Source organism: Anabrus simplex, chromosome 2, assembly GCF_040414725.1.
Source record: "Anabrus simplex isolate iqAnaSimp1 chromosome 2, ASM4041472v1, whole genome shotgun sequence".
In the NCBI taxonomy this organism is placed as follows: domain Eukaryota; kingdom Metazoa; phylum Arthropoda; class Insecta; order Orthoptera; family Tettigoniidae; genus Anabrus; species Anabrus simplex.
Window position 1 is genome coordinate 587559024 of NC_090266.1, and position 17546 is coordinate 587576569.

The following is a 17546-nucleotide window of genomic DNA, read 5'->3' on the forward strand; positions in this document are numbered from 1 at the left end:
GTTAAAGTGACAATGGAGCTTTTGAATGGAAATTCAGGTGGGTTGCAAAAAAGCATTAATAGATTGAAGGCATCATTTCTCTCTATCGAGCACCTTTCGCGAAGTATACTGTATAAATAACGTGTTCTGCCCTTAGGTAGGTCTTCTCACAGCCGCTCTCCATGCAGTCTTGTCCGCAGCTACCCTCTTATTTTCTTTGTAATTTCCTGCTATTTTGACACTGTCCACCATCTGGTACCTTCGCCGTCTTCTTCTTCTCCTTCCATTTGCCGATTCTTCTAGAGCTTCCATCAGCAAACACTCTCTTCGTAGTAGCCAGTTCCCAAGCCAGTTCCACTTCGTTCTATGGATGTTTGTAACAACTTCCTCTTTTATCCAATACTTGGTCGTTCCCTTCCTACCCTGGATATCCTTACCATCCTTCTCCATAACCACGTCTCAAATGCTTCTACCTCGTAATTTAGGAAAATACTATTAGGGAATGTTTGAACTAGGAGAAGGCTGAAGTACAGGGGAGGGGGCTAGAAACGGAGCCAAACAAGCAATTGATGACTTCGTTGCAAAAAAGCACTAGTTGCAAAATGGAATTTTGAGAAAATGTTATCTGAAGTTTGGGAAGTGTATGAAACTTGAATAACACACTAAACTCCACCTTCCTTTGCGTCCAGGTCTCTGCTCCATATAGCGCCACACTCCTAACAATGTATTTCGTCAGCCTCGTCCTTAATTTCAAGTCCATGCGTCCACATAGGAGTCTCTTCCTTCAGTTGAATGTTGTTATAATATTGAACGATACAATAAGTTCAGCTGTGTCATTGTTTACTATACTAAATTTAGCTGTCGATAATGGTGATTATACATGTGTTTGAGTTTTCTTACAATTGGCTTTACGTCGCACCGACAGAGGTAGGTCTTACGGCAACGATGGGGTAGCAAAGCCCTAGGAGTGGGAAGGAAGCGGCCGTGGCCTTAATTAATGTACAGGCCCAGCATTTGCCTGGTGTGAAAGTGGGAAAACTACGGAAAAAATATCTTCGGGCTGCCGACAGGGGGTTTGAACCCACTCTCTCCCGCATGCGAGCTCACAGATGCGTGGCCCGAACCGTACGGCCAACTCGCCTGGAATGTTTTTAGTCTCCCAGTGTTCGAACGAAACACGGTTTTATATCTGGTTCTCGATTCATTATCACTCTATGATCAATATCTATTCGCAAATCAGGATAAATGCACTGAGATAACAACTATTCATTTGATGTAACTTTCGCCGGTTGAACCTTTAGATTTACTGTCAACTACTTTCGTGAATTAAAAAAATGTGTGAGTCTTGGTAAAAAGTGTTATAAGTATGAACACGGCAAAAATCATCCTGGGGGAAATAATAATCTGTGCACTTGACACATTTAATCCCTTGCGCAACAGAACCTGATACGTTCTCCGAACATATACAGCATATTACCTTTTTAAAATGTGTCATAGTGTACAGTGGCGGAATGTTCTCAGTCTCCCAGTGTTCGAACGAAACACGGTTTCATATCTGGTTCTCGATTCATTATCACTCTATCATCAACATCTTTCCGCAAGTCGGGATAAATGAAATGGCGTATGGCTTTTAGTGCCGGGAGTGTCCGAGGACAAATTCGGCTCACCAGGTGTAGGTTTTTATAATTTGACTCCCGTGGGCAACCTGCGCGTCGTGATGAAGATGAAATGATGATGAATACGATAAATACACCCTTCCCCCGTGCCAGGGAACTTAACCAATCATGGTTAAGGTTCCCAACCCTGCCGGGAATCGAACCTGGGACGCCTGTGACCAATGGCCAGCACGCTAACCATTTAGCCACGGAACCTTGGGATAAATGAAGTGAGATAACGACTATTCATTTGATGTAACTTCGCCGGTTGAACCTTTAGATTTACTGTATACTACTTTCGTGAATAGAAAATATTTGCCTAATGCTTTTGTGAACGAGTTTTCCTCGACAACATTTACATCTATTTCCAGTGTCGTTTGCTACAATCAACCTTCTTGCACTTATCGAGAGCTAGTTCAGCACTCCAGTATTAAAAAACATGGACAAATCCCATTTGAAGGAAATCTGCATTTCAAGTTTAATGTGACGTCGTTGAGGATCCTTACTAAATTAAGACCTAAATTTCAAGCTACTCCACTCTCAACCCTACCAATGTTTCTTTTATCCAGTGTGTTGCTGGTGAAAATGTGTAGTTTCAAGATTTCTATAAAAGGACAGCTATGGATAGCTAAACGTAGTACAGTAAACGTTAATACAATTGAACTTTCTGTCTTATTAATTATTATACCAAAATATGTCAGGCATTTCCCCAGACGATACTTGTGTTAATCAGACGTTTGATCAAAAGCGTGATTTGCATTGCGTAATGATTATGCTTATTGCAAAAGGGCGAATATGCAGTATTAGATTAGATTTCAACGATACGCAAGTGCCGTTTGGATCGCACAACGCTTGCTTTTAGAGAGTTGTATAAGCATTAGGGGTAAGACTTCTTAAAATACCTACCATTTATACATACCACATTACAGATCTTACTTGCGGGTTGGAGGATCCTCAGAACCAGATGAATAAGAAAGCAATGTATTTTATTACTGTTTAGAAATTATCTCCCTAATGATTGTGTCGATTTCGTTTATTATTTCACCTCCTGAAATACTTGACATGGTCGTGTACGGTGCGAAACATTTGGAATACTTGTCGTTTCGAGAATACCATTTCCGGACTGTTCTAATAATGCGTAATAATGCGGAACGTTTTGATTAATTTCTTCACCGCTCTATTGACGATAAGGCTCCCTATATCGTCAGTTGAGGATTGCTATCGTCTGTTATACAGAGCCATTGTTCATTTTGCCATATTTATATGTGAGATGTTCCCTTGGAAGTGATTTAGGAAGTTGGATAGTGGAAATCGCATCGAGAAGGACGAAATGAATATTCATCCCAAACAGCCAGATAAATCGAAAATGCTGAGCACATCCTACATCTAAGTTATGATATCATGTTCCAAGAGGTTCGAGCTCTTCCTCATATAACGGATGAGCGGTCTAGGATAAGACTGAAAATGATGAATATATCCAAATACCAAAATAATTTTTACGGGGACACTGGCTATCAATCGAGAAATACCTGGTTGCCGTCATTAAAAGTCTGGGTAGGTACTGTTGGATATTTTATTATGGACACTGAAGCTTAGGAGTTAATTACAAGTGAACCGAAATGACTATTTCAAAATGAGTTACACCAATGTTTTTCTTGTTTAATTATGCATTAGTGATTATTAGACAAATTGTTTTTGAATTTCATTGAATATTTGTTATTTGTGGTTGTTGTAAATATTGCCCGTGGTTTTGGCTTCTTCTCTAGGAACCGCTCATTTAAAAGTATATACACGGGGAACTACTTGTCTTATGGCAATGAAATTTGTATATGTTATAGCCGCATGTATTTGTAGTATAATAATCAAGTTACATTTTTTTCAACAACCTCAAAAAGTTCTTATCATTTTTCTAAAGCAAATTTTTCTCAGCCCAAGATAAACGTACAACATGAAACTTGGGTTTGTTTTGAAGCACTCAGTCGTGGCTATCAGAAACTATACCTGTTGTAACCGTACAGTGTAATACTGAATTTATGACGAGTGACATTGATGGGAAGTTGTTTGCGCGCTGGGCTGTGCGATTAACACGCAAATTTAACTATACGAACTACTCCTACACATTTAGAAGCGCATAGTAAACCAGCCAGTGATGAACGACGGTATATTTTATCAGCGAGAGCAATGGTAAAATGCAATCAAATCTTTCAGCATTATGAAAACGACTATGTTCTACTTTTGATGAAGCAAGTGGCTGTCTTATTAAAACGTCAAGTTTTCTGAGAATTTGTCTCGTTTTGCTCGGTATAAATAGAAAGGAATATCATACACACTTGATGATGATACAAATTTTGAATTTCATTTCGAAATAAAGGTGAATAATGCGTAAATATTTTCCCCATGTAATTAACAATGTCATTTAATTTTATGTGTAGATATTGTAGGCTATATGCTACAAATACTGGAAACAGTTTCAATGAAATAGTAGTTTGTTTTCATTGTTTGTATGTGAATTAACGATATATCTGATTACTTAAGCACGTATGATTTCCAGTGGAAATTAGCTCATTTAAACGAAGCTCTATAATGTCATACGTTGGTATATGCATAGGTATAGAGTAACTGGGATGGTATTTTATATAGATTCCTGCGATTTAAGGGGATTATTCATTCCCAATGCAACCGTTGACAAGTTTGCATGGTAAGGAACCTATTTTCAGAGCAACAATTATACTGTCGTACTTAGGCAAGTTTAAAATATTAGACCACATTCATTCTGTACTTCTATAATTTATAATGTACTATTCTGAATTCACTACTGTCCTGTAATGATGAATATGTTCCCTCGCTGGAGCACTTTCAGTTGGTCCTTGAAAACCCGTGACCTGCAGCTGACTTCTGAGTCAAGAACACTTATCGTCTATTGTTACAGCTAAAGGAACTGATAAAATGAAAACGTGAAAATACGAATATGATCATCTTCAAGTGCATTTAAATTTAAATATATTGTTTTTTGATCTCTCTCTTTCTCTATCTTTCTCTCTCTCTCTGTATGTTTTGACTTCAGCACGGATGCTCTGATATTGATAACATATATGACAAAAATGCAGTCACTGAATCTGATGTATGCTTTTTGATAGATTTAGTATTGCCAACTAAACTATATTTGAATATTTTCAGCGAACCTTCATCTCTTACAGAGCAGCTTATTCTATTTCTTCCATTCTCGGACAACCATTGTTTATATCCGTGCTAACAACCACCAATAGTTAAGTATATCTACACATGTCACCAAGTGTATCTGATCAATGGTTCAGTTTCAACGACACCTTGTAAACAATGATATGGATATTCATATATTCTACTCTTCGATTTCATCAGCACTATTAATTGTAAACAACAGGCGACCAGCTCCTTTTACCACTTACCGTTCTTCCCCTATTAGTAACAACCTTTCATCAGATATAGCTCCAGTTTCGCCCAAACATAATGTGCTACTTGAAAAAAGCGTAACTACATTTTACAACATTACAACAGTAGTTAGTGGGACGTAAAAACAATAACATTATTATTTATTACATTAGGGAATGCCAGTGCTAACAAATGTAAGTGATATCGTATTCACATTTCTTGCACCAGACCTTCAGTGGTTGTTACAATTTCCGAAAAATACTGTATGACTCAGGCTGTTTGAATTGCTTGTGTCATCTATTATGCCTATGATTTCAAGTGTTAAAATGGTTGACTGAGTTATTCCAGAGTTTCGTCAATCAAACTTCTGGGTTAAGGATAGTTTGCTATTAGGATCTTGCATAGGCTATCATTCTTAGAACATTCGTTTTATTGGTGCAGTGAAACTAAATTGTAGAGACTAAATGCACCGCATTTGTTAAATAGATTACATCCTTGTATAATATGCTCCATACAGTTCAGAAAATATAAACCTACATATGTACGACATTAGTAATATTTATAGAAAGGATGCGTGATAAGATAAAGCATCCATACAGTGTTGTTTGATTCCTCAAAGTACATACAGTATTTAAGATTACAGTGGAGGAATTAAAGGGCAGTTCATTAGGTTGCTTCCTCGACTACTATGGAACTTGTCTTTTTTGAAAATTATTAAGGGATATAGATATGAGTATTAAGTACGTACATTCATATACAAGTAAGCACCATCAATGAATTAGACTCAGTTTTCATTCTGAGACCCTTGCATATTAAAGGTACGTCTTTCCTTGAAAGGTATATTCTCAGATGTAAAAAAAAAACACGCACGCATTGAAAGTTATATAAGCAATTATTAAAATCCTTAAACAAAGAAGATATGCATATTGAAGATATAATTTAGGAACTGCATATTGTAACGTTGGAATATTCCTTACACATAGCCAATATCGAAGGTATATTTCTAGAGAATACCTAGAATCATTAATTCATCCATCCTGGTTATGAATTGGTCAGTTTTAGACCTCCGCCAATATCTCCCTGCGGGAAAACCAACATAGGTAGCTGTGTGCATTTAAACACTTGACGAGAGCTACTCGTCGACTTTCAGGGAAGAAGTGATTTTGTTCCCAATCCCTTTACATTTCAACTTCAGGCAAAGGCTGGGACAATACATTTCTTGAAGCTACAGCTGTTCCTTGCAAACGTAGGTTTGTGGTTTGGTACTAGAAATATGCATAGAAACTGTGATAATATATAAGAACGATTCGTGGATGGCATAAACTTTCGAAATGTTGCGTATTTAAATACTAAAAGAGCTATACAATATATAATCACTCACAACAATTACAAGCACACGCACTAGTACAAAATTCGCAGTATCACTGCTCTTCAAATATTTGACGCATTTATTACTTACTCGGGGCTAATGAACACAATTACGAAATTCTGAATAGGACCACCACCACCAATAAGAAATATAAGGTAACTTCTATAGCGACTATCTGTAGGTGGCACGGTATAGCTCAAATATTATTGATGACTTCTCCGTTAAAGCAATAGAACAAAAGTCGATATAACGAACACTATTACAATTGCATTCAAAAGGCTACAAGATTATGGTATAATTATCACCTACTCACATTCGATGCTGATGTGGCAGTATAATCGAACACCCGATAGTGGTGATAATTGCGATACTTTCTTTCGTACATGACCGCGTAGATAAAATAGAGCAGGTTTCAATCAACCATATGACTTTAAAGCTGAGATAATATAAGGTTAAATGAGAGATTTCTGAAAGGCCATGCTCACTCTCACCTGTCATAAAAAGTTGCTCCAGTTTTCGTATTTAATAAAGTCAATAAATCTGGTGCACGTTTTATTTTGAATTTTCTCAGAAATAATCGTTCTGTTTCGTTTCCATAGCATGCAAAAACTGTTGTCGACGTAAAATGAATTACTTGCATACGAACTTTTGATAAGCCTGTATCAATAGCCAAGAGTTTGATATGTAAGGGAACTTTGTACGGAATCGGAATGTATTAACGTATAATCTAACAGAAAATAAATATACACAATTAATCAAATAACATACTGGAACTACGGCGTATGATTGGTATTCTCGAAAGAAAACCAGGCTAGAAATGTAACATAGTCCGTTATTCTCTCACGGAAGTAAATTTCACGTACGGTAAACCATTATTTGAATGATTAATCTTCACCAGGATTAAATCATAGGGCATTAATCCTAAAACAGTACATTATTATAGAGCTAACAGTTGCAAATAATTCGTTACATAAATGAAAATGGAATGATAATAAAATAAGGTATAAACTCTTTTCGTATTTTCGTGCTTTGTGAAATGTTTCTGACATTCATTGGGCTCCTGTTGATTCCATGAATCAATCCTCTCCGTCCGCACTTCCTGGATCAACTAATATTTTCTTCAGATCTCAATGAAATTAGGTTCGCAAAGATCTCAGGAGCGTTTCATTTCTCGTCAATTCTTAATCCTTTCATTCTTTAGCTTTTATTCTCATCCAGCAACACGTCATGACCTTTTCCCTTCATTTAAAGTTAGGACTGGTTGATAATCTCATTTTTCTGCTTGGGAAACCATCACGTTATACATTATATATTTCTCGTCCTCAGGATATACTACGACTGTCCTATTAATGCATGCCGGAATGACCTTGGATTAGGACCGGACCAATGGAGTGTTCTTGAGGGTATCTTGGAAGATTTGTGAGATTATTTCTTCGACACCACGTCTGTAATCATATTATTGTAGGTGAGGAAAGTAGATTTGCAGTTGTAATCTATGGTATTCTGTAAGAGTTTTCTGAGCTCTCGGACGAAATTCTCTTTACATCTCTCTTCTTGCTGAATTTGCTGTGGACCGAGCAAGTAGCCACGTTGTTCGGGTCACATAGCTATCAGCTTGCATTCAGGAGATACTGGGTTCGAACCTCACTGTCGACAGCGCTGAAGATGGTTTTTCGCTGGTTTCCAATTTTCACACCAGGCAAATATCAGGGCTGTACCTTAATTAAGGTCATGCTCGCTTTCTTTCCACTCCTAGCCCTCTCATTATACCATCGTCACCATAAAACCTATTTGTGTCGGTGCGATGTAAAGCAAACTGTAAAAAGAAAAATATCGTTAAGGATTTAGGTATGTCGGTTTCGTGGTTCACCTGACTGCCACAATAGTAGGCTTCAGTTCGGCTGCATTACTGAATAGTCATGGTCAATGCCTTGGTTTTCAGTCCTCGGGGGTCCGGGTTCGATTGCCTGTCGGGCAGCGGAATGTTTTGTCGCAAACAGTTAATTTCCTTGGTTATGAGACTGGGTATTTCTGCTGTCCCCAACATAGCTGCAACTCATGTACAGCACTATAATTCACCACACAAACGCGTCATTCCCTATGCACAGCAGACGTCGCCCACCCTCATCGGAGGGTCTTCCTTACAAGAGCTGCAACAGGCTCGTAATAGCCACACGAAATGAAATGGTGTATGGCTTTTAGTGCCGGGAGTGTCCGAGAACATGTTCGGCTCGCCAGATGCAGGTCTTTCGATTTGACTCCCGTAGGTGACCTGCGCGTCATGATGAGGATGAAATGATGATCAAAACGACACATACACCTAGCCCCAATGCCAGAGAAATTAACCAATGGTGGTTAAAATTCCCGACCTAGCCGGGAATCGAACCCGGGACTCATGTGACCAAAGACCGGCACGCTAAACATTCAGCCATGGAGACGGACAGCCACACGAAATATTATTTTTCTTCTTCTTCGTCATATTATTATTATTATTATTATTATTATTATTATTATTATTATTATTATTAATATTATTATTATTATCGTTTTTCCTGTCGTTCGCAGAGGGAAGGAAGCGTGAGGGGTGAATGGCTGGACAAAGGACTAACTACACCTTAAGTATCGCTAACAAAAAACAAATTTAAACTTTATTTGTTTTCTAGTATTGTGATCTTTTAAGCGCAAATACAACTGAAAATACCGTACCATGAACTCTTTACCAGGGAGCTGAGAAGTTCGAGAAATTACAGTCGAGAAGCTCGTCAAATTCGGAAAACAATACAATACCAGGAGCTCGTAAGCTCAGAAGTCTTTACAATACCATGAGCTCATAACATGACAAAACATTACAAATCCTTTTAAATGGAACTCATATTTCGAGCGGAACTTTCAAAACATTTGACAACTAGGTCTCAAGAATTTTACACTGTGAGAACAGGGAGGCTATGCTTTACACATTCGGGGAGGTACATAGTAGTGAAAGAAGCCTTGGCTTCTAGAACGTTTTACAAGACACGGGCCTCGAATCCAGGAGCTTAATTTGTATTAATTTTAAAAGGTGACATTTTGTGGGCCTTGAAATTACACCCGTGACAGCACCACAAATACTTGAGGCAGTGAATAAACCGGTGTACAATTTACCCCTTAATACCCATGCAACCCTCGAAAAGAATATAAATATTCAGAGGCATAACGCCCACTCTACGCGGCCATAAAAAGAAAAAAGGAAGGTTATATTTTCGAATACCGGAAACCAAAAAAAAAAAAAGAGGCGGGAACTCAAGCACTCCAAAGTTAATTTAAACTGCAAACACCTTAGTGGGCGTAAGGCCCAGTGACACAGAGACTAAACACATACTACGGGTTGACCAAGTGAAATGAAATTCATAGCCGAAAGGAGAGATATTAATTTAGAAGATAGAAAAACTTCGCCACTCGAAATTAAATGGGAGGAAGTTTACGAGGGTAACCATTCGTGCTTCCTTACATTTTAACAATAGCCCATTAGGGAAGGAAAAAAAGAAAGTCCGAATATTGGAAATAAAGCTACATTTATTTTAGAAACGAGAAAAACCAACATTTTAAATGAAGAAAGAACTGGCGGCCTAGCAGTCACATACTAATGGGGAACATAGAAATCTTCCCTTGCTTCACACCCATTAGTTTCACTTAGATAAAAATTTCTGCCATTATCTTATTTATAAACACCACATGATGCCGGATCTCCGTCCCATATCACCCGAAGGAGATCTCCTCTCTCTTCCGTCAAGTAGAACACACACAATAAAGCTGCCGCAAGATCAGGCAGTTTATACTGAAAATATTACCCTTATATATAGGGTCGGCAGAATAATCTACATTTTTTAGTAACCACTAATTTTATTGGGCCAAAATATTTTACTATTAGAGATATGGTAGGTTGATCAATTGAATATCAAGATCAAGATCAAAATCAAAATAGCGTTGGCAATTAGATGTGAGAGACATCTAGTCCTCAAAAGAAATACAAATGCTGGCAAATCCTGGGGCTGTACCTTAATTAAGTCCACGGCCGCTTCCTTCCCATCCCTACCCCTTTCTTATCCTGTCGTCGCCATAAGACCTATAAGTGTCAGCGCGACGTAAAACAAGTATTTAAAAAATTGTTCACTTTAAACTTTTACTTATCCAATGTGAGAAATATAAATGGAACATTTGTGTGAACAAATCAAGATAATTGCAGTTCTGCTCGGCATGCAGCTAGTGTACACAAAGCACTGCTGCTTTCTGTGCGAGTGGGACAGCAGAGACAGAAAAAAAACACTACTCTAGGAAAAAATTACCTGCTCGGAATGAACTACTGCCTGCAGAGAGACATGTGGTGAACACTTCTCTTGTTGACCCCCAAAATGTGTATCTGTCTCCGCTGCTCTTCAAATTGGATCACATCAAAAACTTTGTCAACGCTATGGACAAAACATCACATGCATTCAAGTACTTGCGAGGGAAGTTCTCTAGGATCAGTGAAGCAAATATAAATATAGGATTTTTTTTAGAATTTGCTTTACGTCGCACCGACACAGATAGGTCTCACGGCGACGATGAGAGAGGAAAGGTCTAGGAATGGGAAGGAAGGGACCGTGGCCTTAATTAAGGTACAGTCCCCGCATTTGCCTGGTGTGAAAACGAGAAACCACGGAGAACCATTTTCAGGGCTGCCGACAGTGGGATTCGAATACACTATGCCCAGAATACAAGGTGATAGCTACGTGACCCAAGCCACGCGGTCAGTTGTTCTGTAATTAGGAAATTAATGACTGATGAACATTTCCTTGATTTGTTGAATGGTGTTGAAAAATGGCGTAGTTGTCATTTACAAGTGTCTGTAGAAAATTATTAGGCAACCACAAGGCAGAAAGCTATCGCGATGTTGTATAGGAACTACTGATATCATACCACCGAATGGGATGTAATATGTCACTCAAACTACATTTACTTGAATTTGGGAAATAGTGGGTTCGAACTCCACTGTCGGCAGCCCTGAAGATGATTTTCCGTGCTTTCCCATTTTCACACCAGGCAAATGCTGGGGATGCACCTTAATTAAGGCCACGGTCACTTTCTTCCCTTTCCTATCCTATCGTCGCCATAAGGCATATCTGTATCGTTGCGGCGTAAAGCTTATTGTAAGAAAAAACTACATTTCTTGAATGATAATTTGAACTTATCCCCGGATAATCTTGGCGATGTTAGTGATGAGCACGGCGAACGGTTCCACCAGGATATTTCTCAAATGGAAAAAACGTTGTCAAGGCAATCGGAGAGCTGCAACGTTTTCCGACTACTGCCCGACCTTACGAAAAGAGGTTCCTGAGGGAAACCATTGCAGGAAATCGTGCAAAAAATAATAATTAAGTATGTTCCTCCATTATTGGTTTCTCTACTCTTATGTTACTCACTTCTTTGATTCCTGTGTATTGACACGTATTTTTTGCAATTGACATTTGGAACTCTTTTTGCGAGAGCATGCCATTTTGCCAGACATATTAATACATAGGCTGACGTAAGCATTTACGAAAACTATCACATGGAGTGTAGATACCAAAATTATGAAATTAGATCTGGAATCAGGGACGAATTATCTTCCAGAAACAGTCTATTTTGTTCTTGTGGCAGATTTTTTAGACCAGTGTAATCCTGTTATTTTGCCCCTTAAAGAAACAACAGAAAATCAGAACACTTATTTTTCATCAATGACTTTATTATTATTATTATTATTATTATTATTATTATTATTATTATGATTATTATTATTATTATTATTATGATTATTATTATTATTATTATTTATTTGTAACGCTTCTGGTAATCAAGAAGCAAGTTATTGTGTTATTATTAATGTGATGATAATACAGTAATGTTATTTGTTTTTCTACCCACGAACTACTTTTACGGCTTTCGGAGACATCTAAGTGCTGGAATTTGGCCCCTCAGGAGTTCTTTTACGTGATCATAAATCTACCGAAACGGAGCTGTCGTATTTGAGCAATTTCAAATACCACCGGACTGAGCCAGGATCGAACCGGCCAATTTTGGCTCAGAAAGCCAGCACCTTAGCCGTCTGAACCACTCAGCCCGGGTTATTAATGTGATCAGTCACCTTTTATGTAATAGAAAAAGTCATGTTTGAAAAATGAAGGTCACCTTCTTTACGCTCTTTTGATCATTTTCGCACGAGCTTCTTAATAGGCACGACGCGTACGACTGTTTTATTCAACCATAATTAAATATCTTCGTTTTAATATTTTACAGTGTACCTTACCTCCCTTATTGACAATGAAATGGTGACTATTCAGCTTGTTCTCGATTTTTGCGACAGATGGCAAAAATGATAGATATTGACCAGGAGTGTTCCCGACTAGTCCAACAGATGATGTAGAGGATTCTGAATTATATCCGCCATTTTATAGGTCATCGCCTGAAACACGTACTGCGGTATGCGCCCGCTAGTGGTGTTTTGGCAGCAGGGGCCTCTTTGTTATGTTCTCTGTGAGGTAATCTAGTGGCTCGGGAGTATAAAGAGGGAGTAAAACTAATCGTTAAAGCTAAGTGTAGTGTGGGCTATTCCACCCTGCATTAAGATAATCCTGATTACAATACCGGATATCTTCCCCAATGATGGTATGCATGGAGCAGTGCTGCGGTTTGGAGATTTTGATCTCAAAGCATGACACATTAAAGTCCATGAGTATTCCAGACAAGTTCTGCAGATGGCATTACCGAGGAGTGCTGTGATTTTGAGTTTTTAAGCTCAAAGCAAGAGATATTGAAAAACAGGTAATTAACTCACTTTATTATGATATTAAAATTAATATGAATAGAAGTGATTGTATTTTAAATACCGTACAGATTGCTGAATGTGCAGTTTCTACAATTTATTTCCAGAATGGAGTGCTTGAGTTGGATTAATGTTTATTTGCGTGCTTTGTTAATCAATTGAGGATTGTTCCACGTACGATATTAATTGTTATCATATATGGTTAGTTGAAAAGTTGAAATGACAACTGTACTTTAATGAATGGCAGTACTTCAGTGTATGTCATTATGATACTACTTCGTAACATGTAATCAGCCTATCATACTAGGGTCGAACAAAAATAATGATATGAATGAATATTCCTAATTAGTTGTTAGCATCTATCCGTTCTAGTTAAATTAATCAAAATATTATCATAGAAATATGTTATGCCGACCTCAAGGAAATTGAAAAAAAGGCCAGGAAAAATAAATATTATCATAGAACTATAGCCTAACTTCCGTTTCTCCCTCCAGGTAGTGTTGCCCATTGAAGCCTCATTGAGCCCACATGATCCTCTAGCCAAATGGACAGACCATGAAGCTTGCTGGCAAATGCAGTATCGTGGTTCACTGGGAGAAACATTGCTCCACGTGCTTATCATCTGTGACACCAAGATACACACTCGTCTAGCTCGGACATTACTTAAATGTTTCCCTAAGCAGGCACTTGATGTTGTGGAGGGAGAAGATTATCTTGGTGAGTCCCTGTTATCGTTTAACTCTAACTAAAAATATATTAATGCATTCTCTTCTTCTTCTTCCGCTTTTCTCACACTTGTGGGATCGCGGGTGTGAACTGTGTTTCAGATGTGTATTTGGCCCTGTTTTACAGCCAGATGCCCTTACTGACGCAAACCCTATATTATAACATAGAAGTAAAGATACTGAGAAGGAGGTGCAGTTTGGAAAGATATAGAGTTAGAAATGGCTGTGGAAGTAAGGAGAAGTTGAAGGAACTTACTAGGAAATTGAATCTATCAAAGAAGCCGGCTAAGGATAACATGATGGCAAGCATAATTGGCGGTCATACAAATTTTGGTGAAAATGGAAGGGTATGTATAGGTACTTTAAGGCAGAAACAGGTTTCAAGAAGGACATTCCAGGAATCATTAATGAACAAGGGGAGTGTGTATGCGAGGATCTTCAAAAGGCAGAAGTATTCAGTCAGCAGTATGTAAAGATTGTTGCTTACAAGGATAATGTCCAGACAGAGCAGATGACTAATACTAAAGTAAGTATTAAAATTTACCTATGACAACAATGACATTTACAGTAAGACACAAAAGTTGAAAACTAGAAAAGCGGCTGGAATTGATAATGTTTCGGGGATATACTAAAGACAATGGGTTGGGATATAGTACCATATCCGAAGTTTTTTTTGTTTATTATTTGCATGAAGGAGCTATACCAAATGAATGGAGAGTTGCTATGGTAGCCCCTGTGGATAAAGGAAAGGGTGTTAGACATAAAGCTGAAAATTACAGGCCAGTCAGTTTGACATGCATTGCATGTACGCTTTTGGAAAACATTCTTTCTGATTATATTAGACGTATTTGCAAATTAATAACTGGTTCGATAGAAGGCAGTTCGGTTTAGAAAAAGTTATCCCACTGAAGCTCAACTTGTAGGATTTCAACAAGGTATAGCAAATATCCTGGATTCAGGAGGTCAAATTGACTGTATGGCGATTGACCTATGTAAGGAATTTGGTAGGGGAGATCATGGTAGACTACTGACAAAAGTGAGTGCAATTGGACTAGATACAATAGTGACTGAATGAGTGGCTATATTTCTAGGAAACAGAACTCAGAGACTTAGAGTAGGCGAATATCTGACCCCGTAATAATTAAGAGGGGAATTCATCAAGGCAGTATTATTGGACCTTTGTTTTCTTATATATCAATGATATGAGTAAAGAAGTGGAATCAGAGATAAGGCTTTTTGCAGATGATGTTATTCTGTACAGAGTAATAAATAAGTTACAAGATTGTGAGCTACTGCAAAATGCCCTCGATAATGTTGTGAGATAGACAGTAGGGAATGATATGATTATAAACGGGGTTAAAAGTCAGGTTGTAAGTTTCAGACGTAGGAAAAGTCCTCTCAGTTTTAATTACTGTGTTGATAGGGTGGAAGTTCCTTTTGGGGATCATTGTAAGCACCTACTGTAGGTGCTAATAAAAAATACCTTAATTGGGGTAATCACATAAATATGATTGTAAATAAAGGGTAAAAATCTCTGCACGTGGTCATGAGGGTGTTTAGGGGTTGTAGTAAAGATGTAAAGGAGAGGGCATATACGTCTCTGGTAAGAATCAACTAGAGTATGGTTCCAGTTTATGGGACCATCACCAGGATTACTCGATTCAAGAACTGGAAAAAGTCCAAAGGAAAGCAGCTCGATTATTCTGGGTGATTTCCGACAAAAGAGTAACGTTAAAATATTTTGCAAAGTTTGAGCTTGGAAGACTTGGGAGAAAGAAGACGAGCTGCTCGACTAAGTGCTATGTTCCGAGCTGTCAGTGGAGAGATGGCGTGGAATGGCATCAGTAGACGAATAAGTTTGAGTGGTGTCTTTAAAAGTAGAAAAGATCACGATATGAAAATAAAACTGGAATTCAAGAGGACAAATTGGGGCAATTATTCGTTTTTAGGAAGGGGAGTTGGGGATTGGAATACTTTACCAAGGGAGATGTTCAATAAATTTCCAATTTATTTGCAATCATTTAAGAAAAAGCCACCTGGGCGACTGCCCTAAATGCAGATCAGTATTGATTGATTGATTGATTGATTGATTGATCGATTGATTGGTTGATTGATTGATTATATGTTATGACTCTTGCCTGTTTCTGTGGCGGTCGGTAGTGTGGTGTGTCGTCTGAATATGAAAAGGTAAGTGTTGGGACAAATACAAACACGCAGTTCCCGAGCCAGAAGAATTAATCGGACACGATTTAAATTCCCCAACCCGGCCGGGAATCGAACTTAGGACCCTCTGAACCGAAGGCCTCAACGCTGACCATTCAACAAGGGAGTAAGACGAATGTATTATTTTCTACCTTAAGGAACTGACAGCATTTTTGGGAAATTCTATTTTAAGTCACAGATTTTTTCCAGTTGTAGAATTCTCAACATATGTACACTATCTACATTTTTGATTAACGGGTTACAAAAATTACCAAGGGACTAAAGAATATTCTTTAAAAATAGGATGTCCTTGAATGGGCTCATTAAGAGCATAATATATACATTTCTGTTCATACCTATCCGAACACCCTGAGGTAGTTGTATAGTTGTCTGATTTTCAAAGGACATGTCTATTAAACAAACGATTTACAGTATGTACCAATTCTATTCGTACGGGCTGTTTGCTTTAGTACTTCAACGCACTGCCAGAAAATGATAAACTGAAAAGGACGTTATTCACTGAACATACATTCAACACAGCCTTCATAAAACATATGTCTACTGTATCTGTTTGCAATCATGTTAACAAAACATACAGTTTCTAATTAAGAATAGCGCGCCCATAATCTTGTATCTTTTCTATTCGTACAAGCAAATTGAACACTTGAAATAAACAAAAAATGAAAGGTTCCTGGAACATGTTAGTATCTAGTGGAATGTCTTTATAACTGCCTGACATCGTCGTCGCATAGAATACACTAATTTTTTGCACATGTCCGGGCTGATTTTCTGCCATTCCTGAAGAATCACACTTTTAAGTTCCTCCTTCGTACGCACATGTTGTCAACGGAGATTCCTCTTTAACGTAGTCAAAAGATGTTCCATGGGATTTAAATCCGGAGACTGGGGAGGTGTTCTAAGCTGCTTAGGAATATTCCAGATCAAACATGTCTTATTAATATCAGCAGTGTGTTTTGGGTCATTATCGTGCTGGAACATATAAACAGGTGGCATCCCCATTTTTTCCGCACCCTGATTCACGTTTTCCCTCAGGATTGCATTATAGCCCTCCTTTTTCATTATTCCGTCAATGACATGTATGTTACCCACACCTCTGGCCGACATACAGCCCCAAAGCATTACATACAGGCCACCGTATTTTACAGTTGGGAGTGTATTCGCCACATCATTGTCTGTACCAATTTTTCTCCATATTCTGTGGATGCCATCTGACCCAAATAGGTTTATTTTTGTCTCATCAGACCAGATAACATCATTCCAGAATTCGTTCTCCTTATTTATATGCTCCTTAGCGAACGTCAGTCTAAGCTGTCTGTTTTTTCTACTTACATATGGCCTTTTCCGAGGGATTCTTCCATAGTACCCATGCC

The 17546-nt window shown here is 38.2% G+C and overlaps 1 protein-coding gene across 1 annotated transcript in view; it reads left to right on the top strand.

Annotated features, from left to right (window-relative positions):
* iav (transient receptor potential cation channel subfamily V iav) overlaps positions 1-17546 on the top strand; it is a 262128-nt gene that overhangs the window by 2923 nt on the left and 241659 nt on the right. Inside the window, exon 2 of the mRNA XM_068226013.1 lies at positions 13723-13945. Within this exon, the coding sequence (XP_068082114.1) occupies positions 13723-13945 (223 nt within the window). The remainder of the gene's footprint in view (positions 1-13722; positions 13946-17546) is intronic.